The 16,111-nt window shown below is 44.8% G+C and overlaps 1 protein-coding gene across 3 annotated transcripts in view; it reads left to right on the forward strand.

The window, feature by feature from the left end:
• Positions 1–16,111, forward strand: part of MLXIP (MLX interacting protein) — a 57,394-nt gene continuing 41,283 nt past the window's right edge. For all 3 annotated transcript variants that reach the window (XR_014021078.1, XM_081286237.1, XM_081286238.1), the window contains exon 1: positions 1–559. Coding sequence is in view for 2 of the 3 variants with exons in the window: in XM_081286237.1 (XP_081142363.1) it covers positions 147–559 (413 nt within the window). In the remaining variant the exon portion in view is untranslated. The remainder of the gene's footprint in view (positions 560–16,111) is intronic.

Genomic DNA, 16,111 nt, shown 5'->3' on the forward strand with positions numbered 1-16,111 from the left:
GACGTCACGCCGGGATCGGCGCCCTACCCCTCCCTCCCCGCCGCGCGCTCGCGGACAGTCCGTGCGCGGGCAGGGCCGGTGCCCCTCAGCTTAGCAGTCCCGCGTCTCCCGGACCCCCGGGGGATGCCCGCGGTTGGGCTTCCCTCATGGCCGCCGAGGTCTTCATGTGTTCTCCGCGCCGGCCTCGCAGCCGGGTCCGTTCGGTGCTGCTCAAGCCCCAGGTGCCTGAGGACGACGACGACTCGGACACGGATGAGCCGTCCCCTCCGCCCGCCTCCGGCGTGGCCACCTCGGCCCGGGCCCACGCGAGCGCTGCGCCACTGCCGCCCAGGGCCGGGCCGGGCCGCGAGGAGCCTCCGCGCCCCCAGCAGATCATCCACAGCGGCCACTTCATGGTGTCGTCGCCGCACCGCGAGCACCCGCCTAAGAAGGGCTACGATTTCGACACGGTCAACAAGCAGACGTGCCAGACCTACAGCTTCGGCAAGACCAGCTCCTGCCACCTGTCTATCGACGCCTCGCTCACCAAGCTCTTCGAGTGCATGACCCTGGCCTACAGGTGGGACCCGGCGACCCTCGCGGACCTGGCCGGGCCCCGTCTCTCACCGGGGCCTTCCTTAGACAAAACGAGCGTGGAGGGCTGGGACCCCCGGGGTCCCTTTGGCACCACGCTTTCCCTTTGGGAGGGAGTCCCAACGTTGTGAGAGGCGCCGCGGTCCTGGCCGCTTCCCCTGTCATCAGTGCCTGGGTTCTTCCGGCTTCACATTCCCCATCCAGGCACCCCCCACCCACCCCGCCTCCAGTGTTCCAGGAGCCACCGATCTCGGTCCAGAAACCGTTGTAGTAAGGCTGCACCTTGTGTTGCCCAGCTCTGTCGACCCCTTCCCCCAAACTCTTTGTGTGTTTCCAACAATACCTAGTGGTGATTAAGACCACCAGTCCAGGGTGTCTGGGGCGCTGGCTCCACTATTTAATGATTGTGTAACACCTTGGAGCCTGGTTCCTCCTTTGTAAAGAGGAGATGACGGTCGTATCTGCCTCCAGGGGGCTATTGTGGGGATGGATTGGATAGATGAAGCGCTTATTACAGCCCTGTACAGCTCCATTAATGTTAGCTACTTTTGGTATTGTCCGTGCACCTGGAGTCTGGGCCTCCTCACAACCTATTTGTTGGGTAGCCCCTGGGGAGGGCCCTGGGTGCTCCTAGGAAGACTTTTGGAGCTACAGCGGTTGGAGGTGCAGTCTGTTCTCCTGGCAAGTTGAAGGGTTTTCTGGGTGTCCCTGAAACATTAGATGAGGGAGATGTCAGTGTTTAGGGCACACATCCCAGATATCATCCTGACATGTGGATTTGGCTTTGAGCAGACATCTCTTTTTTCAAAGTCACAGAAAGAAATACCTGCCTCCCAAGGGTTAAGAAGTCTTTCCACTCTTCTCTCCCTTCCTCAGGTTATATGTTAGGCATTTGCTTCAGGTGACTTTTCTCACTCAATCATAGAACTTCTTTGCCCTGGCTGTCTTGGCCTGAACAGCCCAGCCTTGCACAGAACCTCCTCCACCCCCCCACCCCCACCCCATGGGATCCCTACAGAATTGAATCTCTTGCATTAGTAAATGCAGTGGCCCTGGCTCACTTAGCTCTGCTTCACAGGCAGCACAGGCAAAGTCTCCTATGAGACTCCAGTAACACTGTAGAGAAGAGCAGAAATATTTCCCTCTCCTTTATTTATTTATTTGTTTATTTTTGAGAAGGTACCTTGCTGTGTAACCACGCTGGTCTCAAACTCTTGGGTTTAAGCAGTCTTTCTGCATGAAAGACTTTTTTCTTTTTCTTTTTCTTTCTTTCTTTCTTCCTTTTTTTTTTTTTAAAGAGTAGTGATCCCTGAATAAATCCAAGTTAAAACATTATTTACATGAATTTAAAATGCTATATACTTAGCTCTGGATGGCATTTTCTTCCTCTGGAATAAATGATTAGTCTACCTGTTCCTTTGTTATGTTCCTGAGACAGACCCCTCACCCCTGTTTCCTTTTATGAAGGTTTCCCTGATGGCTTGTTCCATATTTCTTTATCCTGTCCCCCTGACGTGGCACATTGGTCAGTCTCTGCTCTGATTCTCAGGTCTTGCCAGTTTGAGCTGGCACTGAGCCTAGAAGATGTTCTGTTTAAAAAAAAAAAAATGGCATTGATGTTGCAGTTCTGTTCACCCTTCAGTCTCAAATTTTGAGAACTTCTATTGGAATTAAAGCAACTAGATCAGAGCATAATCTATGAGAAAGCTTTTTCAAACAAAACCAGAGGTGAAAGACAGGAATGTGTCTTATTAAGAAAACTTAATCCTTTTCTTTACTTTAATATAAACTTCTGCATGTACAGTGAAAGAATGATGTTTGAGTCACAGGAGGTGCAGGCTAGAAAGCCTCAAGTCAGCTCAGCAAAAGGAAAATTAAGCTAGTCTCCCCTTTGCCCTTTGTTTAGATAACCTAAAGGCTTATTAAATAACACCAAAGAATTTCAGTAATGGTTTTTCCCCCCCTTCATTTCTTTCAAAAATATTTTGGCAACTGGCCACTGCTCAGTTACCTTTCTTGATTGTAAAATGCACCACTAGTTTGGTGCTTACCTTGATTTTCAGACCTTCTAGCCCCCCTAGCTCTCTTGCTTTTCTTGCTGTTCCTTATGCCTGAGTTCCTTCTACTGCCACCTAGGTCTGTCCACCACCAAAGGTCCCCTGCTGGGATCTGCTTACTAATTTTTCATGAAGATACTCTACGTCTCTGTGTGAGGCTCAATTTGGCTTTTCCTGAACTTAGTTGGCAGTGTGGAATTTTGGTAGAGATTGACAGAAAAGCTGGGGAAAAGGCAGTTTTTGACCTCAGCTCTTTTGCTATGATTACCAGATGACTTTCAGAGAAGTAAGGTTGAGATGGGGGACAGGCAGGAAAGAGACTCAGCTTCAGAGCTGGTCTGACTTCCTGTTCAGTGGGGTCAGAGCCTTTACTGCTTTTCCTGGTTTCTTCTTTACTTCAGCTGAGAGGAATGTCGGCTGGAACTGCTCTTCTATGTGACTGTTTCTGTCTTGGGTCCTTCCTAACTTCAGTGTCCTGGCTGTCCCCTGGCCTCTTGGTTCTAGCTGCCTAACTCTCCCTGGTACACTCTGTGCCTTTTTTTTTTTTTGGTTTGGCTTCCTGTTAGCTGCTGCCTCCCAGCTGTTTCCAGCTGAGGTTCACAGTCTTTGGGGAGGAACCAAGTGCAGGGGAAGTTGTGGTTATTTTTCACCCAGTTCTGAGAAGTGGTCTAGGGATGATGAACATGGTCTGTTCCAGAACAAGAAAGGCTTTAACTCCTGAAGTTTGACCAGAGCTGACTTTGGTGGGGGAAATATGGTATTTGGGGGACAGAAGACAGTGTGAGCAAGCCCAGTGGCCTGCCTGGTGACTGTGCCAAGGGGATTCCATTTTCTTTGTAGCTGGCTTTAAAATCCATGGCCACCCACTCTGAGATGCTGAGTAGCCCTATGGCAAAATGTCTTGATTTGGTCCTAAAATATGTGTTCAATTGTTAGGATATCTTAGAGGGGAAGAAATTGCCTCTACCCAAGGCAAAATTGGTAGGTGGTAGAGGACATGGAAGAGCTACAGGTGGCTTTACTTTCCTAAGCTTTCCTGTCTGCTGCTCTGGAATGGGGTGGCTAGAACTTTTCTGCAGGGTGGAAATGAGTATTAACTGAGATATGTCTGTGAATATGCCTGGTACCTGGCAAATAATAGGCAAGAGGAGGTTTACCCATCTGACTATAGCAGGTGGAACATGATGGAATTTCAATTCTGCATTCTCATTCAACTGACATTTTCTAGGATCCCAAGTTTCTCATCTATAATCAGAAAAAAAAAATGTATCCAACTTGTGTCTTTTAGGGTGGTTTTTAAATGTCCACCTAACAAATACTAAACAGAAGCATTCTTGATTTGGCTGAATCCTTTCTAAGGCTCCACAGTGGAGCTATGCACTCTAGAACATAGTTCATGATTCTTGCCCTCTTAACATTTCAAGGAATGTCACACATGTACATCCCCCACACAGATTCTGAACACATCTAGTGTGTAGCTTTTTGTAGTCAGTTTTGGTTTCACTTTTCTACTTTTTAATTCCTTGTCAGGGAACCGTGGTATGAAGTTTTCAGAAGGTAGAAGATACTCTTTTCATGTGTTTTAAGATAAAAATAGCTTTCTGGAAAACAGCTTTCTGCTTAAGTGGATATTGGAGGAGACATTTTGACTAAGAGCTGTAAGGTAACCTTGGTATGTAAGTTTTCAGGATGTGGTCCCCACATGTGTGCCCTGTGTGGTAACCCTTTGTTCGTGGCTTAAGGAATCAGACTTGGGAATAACAAGGACTGAAGACAGAGCATTATGTCCTCCAAAATTTTAAGTTTCAAAGCAGCATCCTCTTTCTCTTGCTCCTCCCCCTCCTCCTCCTTTTTTGGCAGAGTACTGGAGGATGAATCCAGGACCTTGTGCATGCTGGGCAAGCATTCTACCACTGAGCTACATCCCTAGCCCTTTTAAAATTTTTTAAATTCTGAGACAGGGTCTTGCTAAGTTCCCCAGGCTGGCCTCAAACTTCCCATCCTCTTACCTCAGCCTTCTGAGTAGCTGGGTTCACAGGTGCGTGCCATGCCCAGCTGAGTTTTACTCTGCTGCTTCCACAAAAAGTTAAGGTATTCTTCTTCTCTTGTTCTGTCTTTAACCTTTAATTATTGGATAGTGTGCACTAGCTGCACATGGTGGCACATGCCTGTAGTCCCAGCACTCTGGCATCTGAGGCAGGAGTATGTATCCCTTGAGTGTAGAAGTTGAAGACCAGCCTGGGCAGCATAGCAAGGCCCTGCCTCTAAAAGGTGGTGGAAGTGTAGTGACACATCCCTGTAATCACAGCGCCTTGGGAAACTGAGGCAGGAAGATCACAAATTCAAGACCAGCCTGGGCAACTTAGCAAGACTCTGTCTTAACATTTAAAAAAAGAAACAAAAAGTTGGGGATGTAGGTTAGTGGTAGAGCACTTGTCTGGCACGTACAAGACCCTGGGTACAATCCCAATACCACCACCATCAAAAAAAAGAAAAAGGTGTGTGTATGTGTATATGTGTTTGCACATACAAGCACTGAGATGGGAGCTGTGGCTACAGAGATGAAAATGTCAATCTCTAAAGGAGTTTCATAGAAGACTAGTTGTGGGACAGACACAGCATTGACAGCAGTTAGTAAGGGCTGTAACAATGTGAACCAGGGTCTAATGCCTTGCTGAGGAAGTGTCTACACTGTACTGAGAGTATGTGCAATGCTATAACTAGTATCTATGTGGACAGTTTTGCCGACATCAGGTTCAATGCTTATCTCCCCTTCCCTGTATTAATTGTCAAAAGTCTTGGATTCTCTTTCCCAGTGGGAAGCCCCACTATTCTTCTTACCTATTTTCTGCCCTTCAGTAGTCCAGAACCAAATTTCTGTTTTTATGTAGAGGTTGAATAGTTAATTGCTAGCTCAATGGAAGGGCAAAGAATGGTTGATAAAATTGGGGAAAGAGAGTCTGAAAAAAGAAGTTAGAGGACTGGGGTTGTAGTTTAATAGTAGAGCACTTGCCTAGCATGTGTGAGGTACTGGGTTTGATTTTCAGCACCGCATATAAATAAATAAAATAAAGGCCCATTGACAACTAAAAAAAAATTTTAAAGAAGAGAAGAAGTAAAAGGGTTTATTTGGTAGGGCAATATAAGAAAACTCATACTAACTAAACAGCTGCTATGTTGTAGATTCTTTCTATGATTTTTTTTGTTGTTGTTGTTGTTTTGTTTTGTTATCGGGGTTTGAACGTTCACCAGGGTGCTGTACCATGAACTACATCCTCAGTCCTTTTTTTTTTTTTTTTTTTTAATTGTTTTTGTTTTAAGACAAGGTTTTGCTAAGTTATCCAGGCAGACCTCAAACTTGCAATTCTGCCTCGGCCTCCTGAGTAGTGGGGATAACAGGTGTGAGCTGTGGCACCTGACTCAGAAGTTTCTTGGGGGAAACGTTAAGCACCCAATCATGGTATGAAAGTCTTTTAAGTTCTTTTTCCTCATTGGCAAACCCACCCCAGGGTTATATTGATTATGCTGAGTGTACTGGGCTCCAATTCAGGGGGCTGTAGCAATAGAAGGGCCCTGGTCAAAGAAAAGTCTATACAGTGGATTGTGTCCTTGTTTTTTCCCTGCCTGGTATAATTCCCATAAGAGGATATTATGGAATGGAAAGTCAATAGACTTTTTTATTGTTGCTGGGGATCAGAACCAGGGCCTCAGTGCATGCTAGGCATGTGCTCCACCATGGAGATACAATCCCAGCCCCAATCTGATTTATTTTGTAGGGATATAAAAGCTAATGAAAAATTCAGAGCATGAGCACCCCTTGTTCAGATTTCTTTTTCTTTCTTTTACTTTTCTTTTTTTTTGATTCTAGATATTGAATCCAGGGGTCCAACTATGTCCCTAGCCCTAGCCCTTATTTTTTATCTTATGACAGGGTCTTGCTAACTTGCTTTAGGCCTTGCTAAATTGCGGCTGGCCTTGAACTTGTGATCCCCCTGCTTCATCCTTCCAAGTTGCTGGGATTGTAGGCATGTGCCATGACACCCAGCCCCTTCCTGGAAATTGAATAAACTCTTGGGCATAAAATGTGCAGTCTAGAAGTCCTGTCCTGTGTCTCCAGTGATTCTTTTCTGTCTTTTGTTGGAGATCCCTCATCTATGGTTAGAATTCCAGGTCCCAGGACTGGGTTTAGACAGGGCTCTTTGGGCTGTGTGCCTATAGGATAGGGGTTTATTGAAAGGATCAGGCTGGGCACAGTGGCACACTCCTGTAATCCCAGCAATTTGGGAGACTGAGGCGAGAGGATTGCAAGTTCAAAGCCAGCCTCCACAATTTAGCAAGACCCTTTCCCGCCCTGCCACCCCCCCCCAAAAAAAAGGGCTGGGGATGTAGCTTAGTGATAAAGCACCCCTGGGTTTAATGTGAGAACTACTGGAGGGCAGCGGAGACTGGTGCTGGTCCCTGGCAGCCTTAGTGGTCAGCAGGGGTGATGCCCCTCTTTGCTGATGGACCACCATGCAGTCCTCGCCTCCTCGTAGGCACCACTTTCCTTGGTGATGTCATTCCTGCTGCCTGTTGGCACTCTCACCTGCTGCTGTTTCTTCTCTCTGCTCCTCTGCTTACGGGAGCTTCCATGTCTGCCACCTTAAGCTCCCTAGGGCCTGTGTTTTCACATGTGGACCTCACTCAGGGTTTCCTGTTATTACTAGTGCTCTTTGCCAGTTGTCTAATTAAATTAGCCCTGTAGATTCCAATTCAGACATTTGAGGGAGGCTGACTGGCTCTTTCTCTGAGCAGAACCTCATAGGCCACAGCATGAGTTTGGTTGTGGTCTTGGCTTAGCTGCCCCAAGCTCAAATGCTTATTCCCTCAACAAGTATTCATTGGGCCTCTTGTGTTCCAGGCACAGGTCAGCAGTTGGGGACACAGTAGTAGACAAGACAGATTTATCATCTCCCCTCATGGAACTTCCACTCTAGTGGAATGCAGCCAAGACCATAAAACAAAATGAAGGATAGAAGTGATGGGTGCAGGGAGGGTGGGCAGATACTTTGGGCTGCTTGGAAAAGACTTCTGAATAGGTGACATTTCAGATTAAACCAAAACATGTGTGACAAGTAGGAGGCAGGCATGGAAGGAAGCAGCCCAGGTTAGAAAGAAGGCCAGCATGATGAGGTTGAGGGCAGATGGGATGTAGGAGATAAACCTGAGAAGGCAAGGGAACTTGTTGGTTGTGGTGGGGAGTTAGCACATTTCTCACTGTGCTGGGAATATTAATTTGTCTTCATCGAGCAGCTCATGGTGGCTCATCTGTAGATTAGTTCACAGGAAACTAGTAGTTTCTAGGGGGCCAGAGAAGCGAGGATCCCAGTTGGAGGCCGTTACTCTCTGTTCTGCGACACTCCGTGTCAGGTGGAGTGGTGAGAAGTGGATGGACTCAAGGTGGTCTTTGGATTTGCTGGTGTATTGGACCTGGGGGGGGGGGAAGGAAAGCAAGGAGTCAGTGATGACTGGGCATTTTGGGGCCTGAGCTTCTAGAGCCATGACTGAAATAGGGAGCCTGCATTGTGTGGCTGGTATATTTGTGCTGAGGACACCTCAGTGCAGAAAACTTTGTTGCCCAAGGCTTTCCTGACAGCTGGGACTTGGGCTGTGTGACAAGGTATGACAAAGGATGAGAGGGGCTGTCAGTGTGGGAGGCCCAGGTCCATGCACCTGGGTTCCGTCTTCTGGCCATGCTGTACCATCTCTCCTCTTCCTTTTGATGTGCCTCCCGAGCAGGACATTGGATGATTGGATGGGTGGTGGGGCTTTGGGGTTTGAAACTTGCCTTCTGAACAGAAGGGTTTTTATCCTGTGATCTGTACTACTGTAAATCCTGAATTTTTTTTTTTTTTAAACTCAGATGGGTGTGGTTATGTATAGGAATATAGAAACAGGATTCCTTGTTGTTAGCCTTTGATTCTCAGAGTATGCAGAATCCCATTTGGGTAATAGTGAAGACTTTACAGCTCATAAAAAAGAGTAACTTAGTAAGATCCTGTCTCAAAAAATAAAGGATTTGGGATGTGGCTCCATGATAAAGTGCTTCTGGGCTCAAGCCCCATTGCCAAAATGAGAATAAAAACAAATAAATAAGTACAAAATTTAAAAGGCATGCATGAGGCCCTGGGCTCAATACCTTACACCAGAAAGAATGAAGGACTTGTGCATTTTATTCTATGCAGTTCCTACCAAAACCAAAAACCAGGAACAAATATTAAACTGTAGTTGGTGTTATGCATGCTAAGATGTTAGGGATGAAGTGATGATGTACTCTGTCTACGTTCTACTCTGAAATGCTTTAAATTAGTGTCTCACAAACTTTTTGGTCTTGGGACTGCTTTACTCTTTTTGTATATGTGGGCTATATCTTTTTATTTTTCTTTTGGTATTGAGGATTGACTCCAGGATGTTTTACCACCAACCTGCATCTCCAGTCCTTTTTATTTTTAAATAATTACTGCAATTGCTGAAGCTGGTCTCAATCTTGCAGTCTTCCTGCCTCAGTCTCTTGAACAGCTGAGAATGTAGGTCTGCACTACCATGCCTGGCAGGTTATATCTATATATAACCATATTAAAAACCAACTCTGAGAAAAATTTAAACTATTTATTAAGCACTTAAAAAATAAACTCATTAGTCAGACATGGTGACACACACCTGTAATCCCGATAACTCCAGAGGCTGAGGCAGGTGGATTTGAGGCCAGCCTAAGTAATTTAGTGAAACCCTAAGGAACTTTATAAAAAGGCCTGAAGATGTGGCTCAGTGGTAGGAACCCTGGGTTCAATCCTCAGTACCAAAAAAATCCCAAGCAAACTGCAACTACTTGTCTGGAAAGCTGTACCGCATACTCTGCAATGAATGAGCATTAAAGACAAAGAACTTCTTAGTATTACTTTGAAAATAGTTTTGAGGGGGCTGGGGTTGTGGCTCATTGGTAGAAAATTTGCCTAGCATGTGTGAGGCACTGGGTTTGATTCTCAGTACCACATATAAAAAAGTAAAATAAAATGTCCATCAGCAACTGATAAAAATAAAATAGTTTTGATATCGTGGGCTCCTAGAAGGGTCTTACGTACCCTTTGAGAACCACTGCTTAAATAAAATAATATGGATTGATGCAAGGACTGATGGAATGTGATGAAGGAAGTATGTCAGAATGTTAACATAGAGGGGCTGGGGATGTGGCTCAAGCGGTAATGTGCTCGCCTGGCATGCGCAGGGTGCTGGGTTCTATCCTCAGCACCACATAAAATAAAGATGTTGTGTCCACCGACAACTGAAAAATAAATATTAAAAAATTCTCTCTCTTTAAAAAAAAAAAAAGAATGTTAACACAGAATCCAGGTGGTGGTTACATGAGTGTTCATTGGATAATTCTTTCAACTTTCCAGTATGTTTGAAAATGTTCATAACATGTTAGAGAAAATGAAAAAAGCTTCATATTTTAACGAATGTCCATTGTGACTTGATCAAAGAAATATATACTTTAAAAATATTTAGCTGGGGGGCTGGGGATGTGGCTCAAGCGGTAGCGCGCTCGCCTGGCATGCGTTTGGCCCGGGTTCGATCCTCAGCACCACATACCAACAAAGATGTTGTGTCCGCCGAGAACTAAAAAATAAATATTAAAAATTCTCTCTCTCTCTCTCTCTCTCTCTCTCTCCTCTCTCACTCTCTCTTTAAAAAAAAAAAAAATATTTAGCTGGGTGTGGTGGTGCAGACCTGTAATCCCAGTGGCTCAGGAGACTGAGGTAGGAGGATTGAGAGTTCAAAGCTAGCCTCAACAAAAGTGAGGTGCTAAGCAACTCAGTGAAACCCTGTCTCTAAATAAAATACAAAAAAGGGCTGGGATGTGGCTCAGTGGTTGAGTACCCCTGATTTAAATCCCTGGTACCCCCCCCCCAAAAAAAAAAAAGAATGAAAAAAAAAATCCAAGGTTGGGAACTGTAGCTCAGTGGTAGAGCACTTGGGTAGCATGCAGGAGGCCCTGGGATGGATCCCCAGCACCACAAAAACTAAAACAAAAGCAAAAGACAAAACAATTGAAAACAACTTGAAGTGAAGCTCTGATACATGGCTACAACATGGATGAACCTTGAATATTATGGGGAGTGAAGGAAGCCAGACACAAAAGGACCATATTGTGATCCCATTGATATGAACTGTCTAGAGTAGGAAAATCAACAGAAATGGAAAGTGGTTACTGGGGGCTTAAGAGAGGAGAGAATGGTTAGTCCCTGTTAATATTTTTGTTTTGTTACAATTTTGTGGTGTTGGGTATTGAACCCTAGGTCTTGTATATATAAGGCAAGCAGGCAAGCACTCTACCTCTGACCTACGTCCCCATCCCCTGGATCCCTAGATACTTTTTTTCCTTTTCTTTTTTGGATACTGGGGATGCTTTACCACTAAGCTGCATCCCCATCCCTTTTTGTTTTTTATTTTGAGACAGGGCCTCACTGAGTTCCTTAAGGCCTTGCTAAGTAGCGGAGGCTGGCCTTGAACTAGCGATCCTCCTGCCTCAGTCACCCAAGTTGCTGGGATTATAGGAATGTGCCACTGGACACAGTAAGGGTACATATTTTTGAGGAGATGTTGAAAATGTTGTAAAATTATAGTGGCAATGGTGTGAATATACCAAAAGCTATTGAACACTTTTAAAGGTTGAAGTTTATGGTATGTAAATTATAAAGGGTGAAGTGTATGGTATATAAATTATATCTTAACAGAGCTGTGTTTTTGTTTGTTTGTTTGTTTTTTAAATATTGAAACAATTTAGACTTTCCACATTATTTTTAGGGAATGTGACTTGGAAAGTGCAGGATCAGATGGTCTTAAGAATCCTAACTATGTCCATGTATGGAACCATGATTCTGTCTCTTTACTTCATACATGAAAGGGAGGAATCATGGGGAAAGTGACCTTCTTTGAGACTTTCCCTATAGATCAAAAGTGGCTTGGGAATTGTTTTCTGCATGTGCACTAGAACTTGCCAAATTACCCTCTGTAAAGTTTTCCTGTTAAGACCTTTCTCCTCTTAACATTGCTTTATCTGGGTCAGGATTACACGTAAATCCCCATAAGGACCAGGAAATAAAATGGGCCATCTGTAAGTCCAAGAGGACCTTTTATATATTTTATTTTCCTATTTTTGATAAAGTCACAGTTATAGAGAAATACTTACTATGAAAACCATATGAGTTTTAAACTCTTTGGCTTGGCCTCAGCACTGGAAAGGCGCTAGAGAGTGACCTGTGGGGCAAGGCAGAGTTTGCCCCAGAGGACAGCCATCACCCACCTCCAGGTGATTCTTGGTATTTTGAGCCCAGTGTTAGAACATCTTCATATTTGAAAAGCTGGAAGTAATCTTGATTTGGGGGGGATGAGGGGTTCTGGAGATTAAACTCAGGGCATGGCACACACTCTACCACTGAGCTAGAGTACTCCCAGCCCCAGAAATCTGGATTTTTATGTGAACTCTACTTTTAAATTTGATTTGGTACAATTTAAGGTTGGATCTAGTGTAAAGCGAGGCTGGCCTAAGAGATGGCGGTAGTGAAATGTGGAAAGTGGAAAACAAAAGAGAGATAAAGACAGTGTGCCATGAGCCAGCTCTGGTACAAGGACAGTTTTTTAGGTATTGCCATTGCTATGTGTACCTTCAGCTTTGTTTACAGGACCATAATCATCCCCCCACCCCTGGTACTGGGGTTTGAACCCAGGGGTGCTCTAGCACTGAACTAATCCCCAGCCCTTTTTATTTTTTATTTTTAGACTGGGTTTCACTGTGTTGCCCAGACTGGCCTCAAAGTCAAGATCCTCCTATCTCAGCCTCCTAAGTAGCTGGGATTAGAGATGAGCCACTGTGCCCATCTGTACTGAAGTCTTCAGAGACAGTGGCTCTTTATTAGGAGGAGGGCCTGGGTTCTAAATGATCTTGTCCCAGAGATGGGGGGTTTACTCTGGCTTTATGAAAATCTTGTACTCTAAGTTAATCTTAGCCTTATATTCCTTTTTAAACTATTACGCCTCAACCTTACCACCATACTTGACTAGAATGGGGCTGTTTTCATAGGGTGATTCTGAGATTGGGGAGGATGGCAAAAAGTTGGACTTGAAGCAGTTGATTTGGTTACAGTTCAAACAAAATTATAGCTTCTGGATTGAGTGGGCCTCTTGCCTCCTGTTTGAAGTTTGTAACCTACTCATTTTATTACTCTGTGTGTGTGTGTGTGTGTGTGTGTGTGTGTGTGTGTGTGTTGGCTTAATAGTGGTGTCATTAAGAGCTTCCTCTCACCTACACATACTCACTTGTATAGTCACCAAATTCTTCCTCTGTTTCTCTCTCTCTTTTTTTTAAAGTATTTTTAAAGTTGTAGATGGATACAAAATATTTGTTATCTATTTATCTATCTTTCTGTGGTGCTGAGGATCGAACTCAGTGCCTCACACGTGCTAGGCAAGCGCTCTACTGCTGAGCCACAACCCCAGCCCCTCTCTCTTTTTGATGTGATTTATAAAGGTGTTTGCAGATACCCTTATGGCTCATAAATGCATTTCTTCTGCTTCTAAACCAGATTAAAATGGAGTTTATATTTATTGGAGATACAATGTTTCCTCTACTGTTCACTGATAAATTGGTGAATCCTTCTAAACTTAGATCCTTACTTTTTAGAGTTTGTGCTTTCCAAGCTTCCTTCCAGATTTTATTTGTCATTATTTCTCTATGTCCACAGTATTTTTTAACATTAAAAATAAAATGAACCTTTTCCTTTTAAACCGCATTTTTATTATAGAAAATTAGAAAATGCAATAAGCTAAAAGAAAAAGAAAAATCACAACACCCAGAGATAACTTGTCAATTTCCTAGTGTTTATCCTTCCAAACCTTGTTTTAAAATTTTTTTTGGCATGGTGAGTATATTTTATTTTCCATTTAAGAGATTGTGAACATCTTTCCAAGTTCCAAAATTTTCATCTGCATTATTTTTAGTTGCTGAATAGTATCTCATTGTGTGGATGATTTACTTAATCCCTTTGTTGACCCTTGAACATTATTTCCATGGTATTTTTGTAACCTCAGGTTTCTGGGCCCCAGTTCTGTTTGCATACCTCAGGTTGGCTCCTTTGTCCAAAGGGTCCCTCTGCCTCCTCCTCCTTTCTGACAGAATCATTTACCCTGAGAACATTTTAGGACTCTTGGAAAAGAGGCAGTACCTCATACTGCCACACCAGGCACCTTCTACACCGTCACACCAGCCCACCCTCATCAGGCAGGTAGGTGTGTATGGGGATGGTGGTGAGGGGCTAGACAGCTGAATGGTGGCCTTCTTCTGGCACCCTGGGCTGCTTATTTGAAAGCTGTCTGTGTTTTCATGTGTGTCCCTGCAGAGGAGCAGGGGGCAGAGGATAGTTGGTAGCTAGTAGGAGTCTTCGTGTGTTTTGTAGCTGTCAGACCCCTGAGGCAGTGATCACAATGGTGCTGGCAGTGAATGCCTGTCCCTTGGCCTTTTGTTGTTACAGAAGTAAGGAGGGTGAGGGCTTCTAAAGGGCTTGATTCCAGACGAATGCTCAGCACCAATGCTCAGTGGTGAGCTCTCGCAATGGTGAGTGCTGTGGATGTGTGTTCCTGTGATTTAGGCCTAGGCTGTGGGAGGGCCATGGGAGGAAGGGCTAACTCACTCTGAAACGTCGTCATTTAAATATTTTCTGTCAGGTGGTGTTCTGAGATGCAGACTGATCTCTGCTTTTGGCAGCCTTCCTCACTTGAGGGGCTGTCTCATCTCCTGCAGTGTCAGCTGATTGCGGGGTGAGGGGCTGGTGATTGAAGATACAAGGAATTTGATTATGTTTTGCCTGCCCTGTGTTAAAGTGGGGTCCCAGCACAGAGGCCTGGAAGCCTGGGTATCTGTGTCAATCTTTTTTTTTTTTTTTAAATATCTTTTTTTTACTTATTTCTTTTTATGTGGTGCTGAGGATCGAACCCAGGGCCTTGCCCAGGGCCTTACACATGCTAAGTGAGTGCTCTACCACTGAGCCACAACCCAGCCCTGTGTCAACCTTTTGCATTCTTGCTCAGACCCCTTACTGAGGAACCAGTGGGTCAAGCTCCTAGCTCCCTGTTCTTTCAGGGTAGTCACCTGTCCATTGGACCAACTGTTTCCATTTTTTGGGGGTGGGGGCCATGGTGAGTATATTTTGGTGTTGTTCTTGTTTTGGTTTTTGTTTTTTATGGTTTGCTGGGGCCCAAACCCAAGTCTTCACACTTAATAACCACATGCTGTGCTGCTGAGCTATATCCCCAGGCTTCCTGTTAGTTTTAGAATTCATGTTGTTTTCCTACTGCGAAACCTTGGCAGAGGCGGTGCCCATAGGAGAGCCTGCTTTCACAGCAGCAAAGAGCCTGGTTATCAGCTCAGCTCTGGCTTGTCCTTGGCATTATCCTTGTACAGTAGTTGAGAGCCAGCAAGCAGGTAGAGCTTACCTGTGCTCTCTAGGCCCCCTCCATATCCTTCTCAGTAGCTTACCAGAGTGTAGGTTACAGTGGAGCTGGCTGGTGTAGCCTGTGTGTAGCCAGCTGCTTTTCACCTGATAAGTTTGTTTGCTTATCTTTGTTATTGTGCCTGCTGCTGGCTCCTTGGAGCTCTGGGTGTGTTTGTAGAGTGCAGGAGATTGCCCCAATTGGAAAGTAAGGATGAAGTGAGGAGGGCAGGGTGTGGTGTGAGAAATACTGTAACTTGTTCTTTCCCGAGCCTCCAGTTCTTCTGCAGAGGGAATGTACTGTTTCCTGTCCTAGAGGACCCTGGGGTAGCTGCTTTGAGGGTCTTGCAGAGATAGGGGGTAGCCATCCCAACTCACATCAAGATCTTGATACTTCCCTCCCAAGTGACTGGAACTCAATACTGCAGCAGTGTAGAAAACTTAATGTTTCAGCCCTTTGTTCTTTGTTGGCTGGGATCACTGGAAATTCATCAGTAAGATTTAGACATGTCCTGGGAGCCCTGGCTCCTGGGTAGGTATCCCTGCTGCACAATAGGCAGCTCCAGTGATGTGTTGTCTCTGAAGGGCAGCTGGTGACCTTCTCTTGCATCACATACATTGGCTGATGTTGATTTAAATGTATAATTTATTTTCCTTCTTTTTCTTTTTGGTATTAGGGGTTGAACCCAGAGGCACTTAACCACTGAGCTACATCCCCAGCTTTTTTTTTTTTTGGTTGTGGGGATTGAACCTAGGAGCACTAAACCACTGAACCGCATCCCCAGCACTTTTTTTGTATTTTATTTAGAAGCAGGGTCTCACTGAGTTTCTTAGAGTCTCACTAAATTGCTAAGGCTGGCTTTGAACTCAATACTCCTGCCTCAGCCTCCCAAGCTGCTGGGATTATAGGTGTAGTCTCATTAAGTTGCTTAGGGACTCACTAAGTTGCTGAGTCTG

The sequence above is a fragment of the Spermophilus citellus genome (genome assembly GCF_964194105.1).
Source record: "Spermophilus citellus genome assembly, chromosome: 3".
Classification (NCBI taxonomy): Eukaryota; Metazoa; Chordata; class Mammalia; order Rodentia; family Sciuridae; genus Spermophilus; species Spermophilus citellus.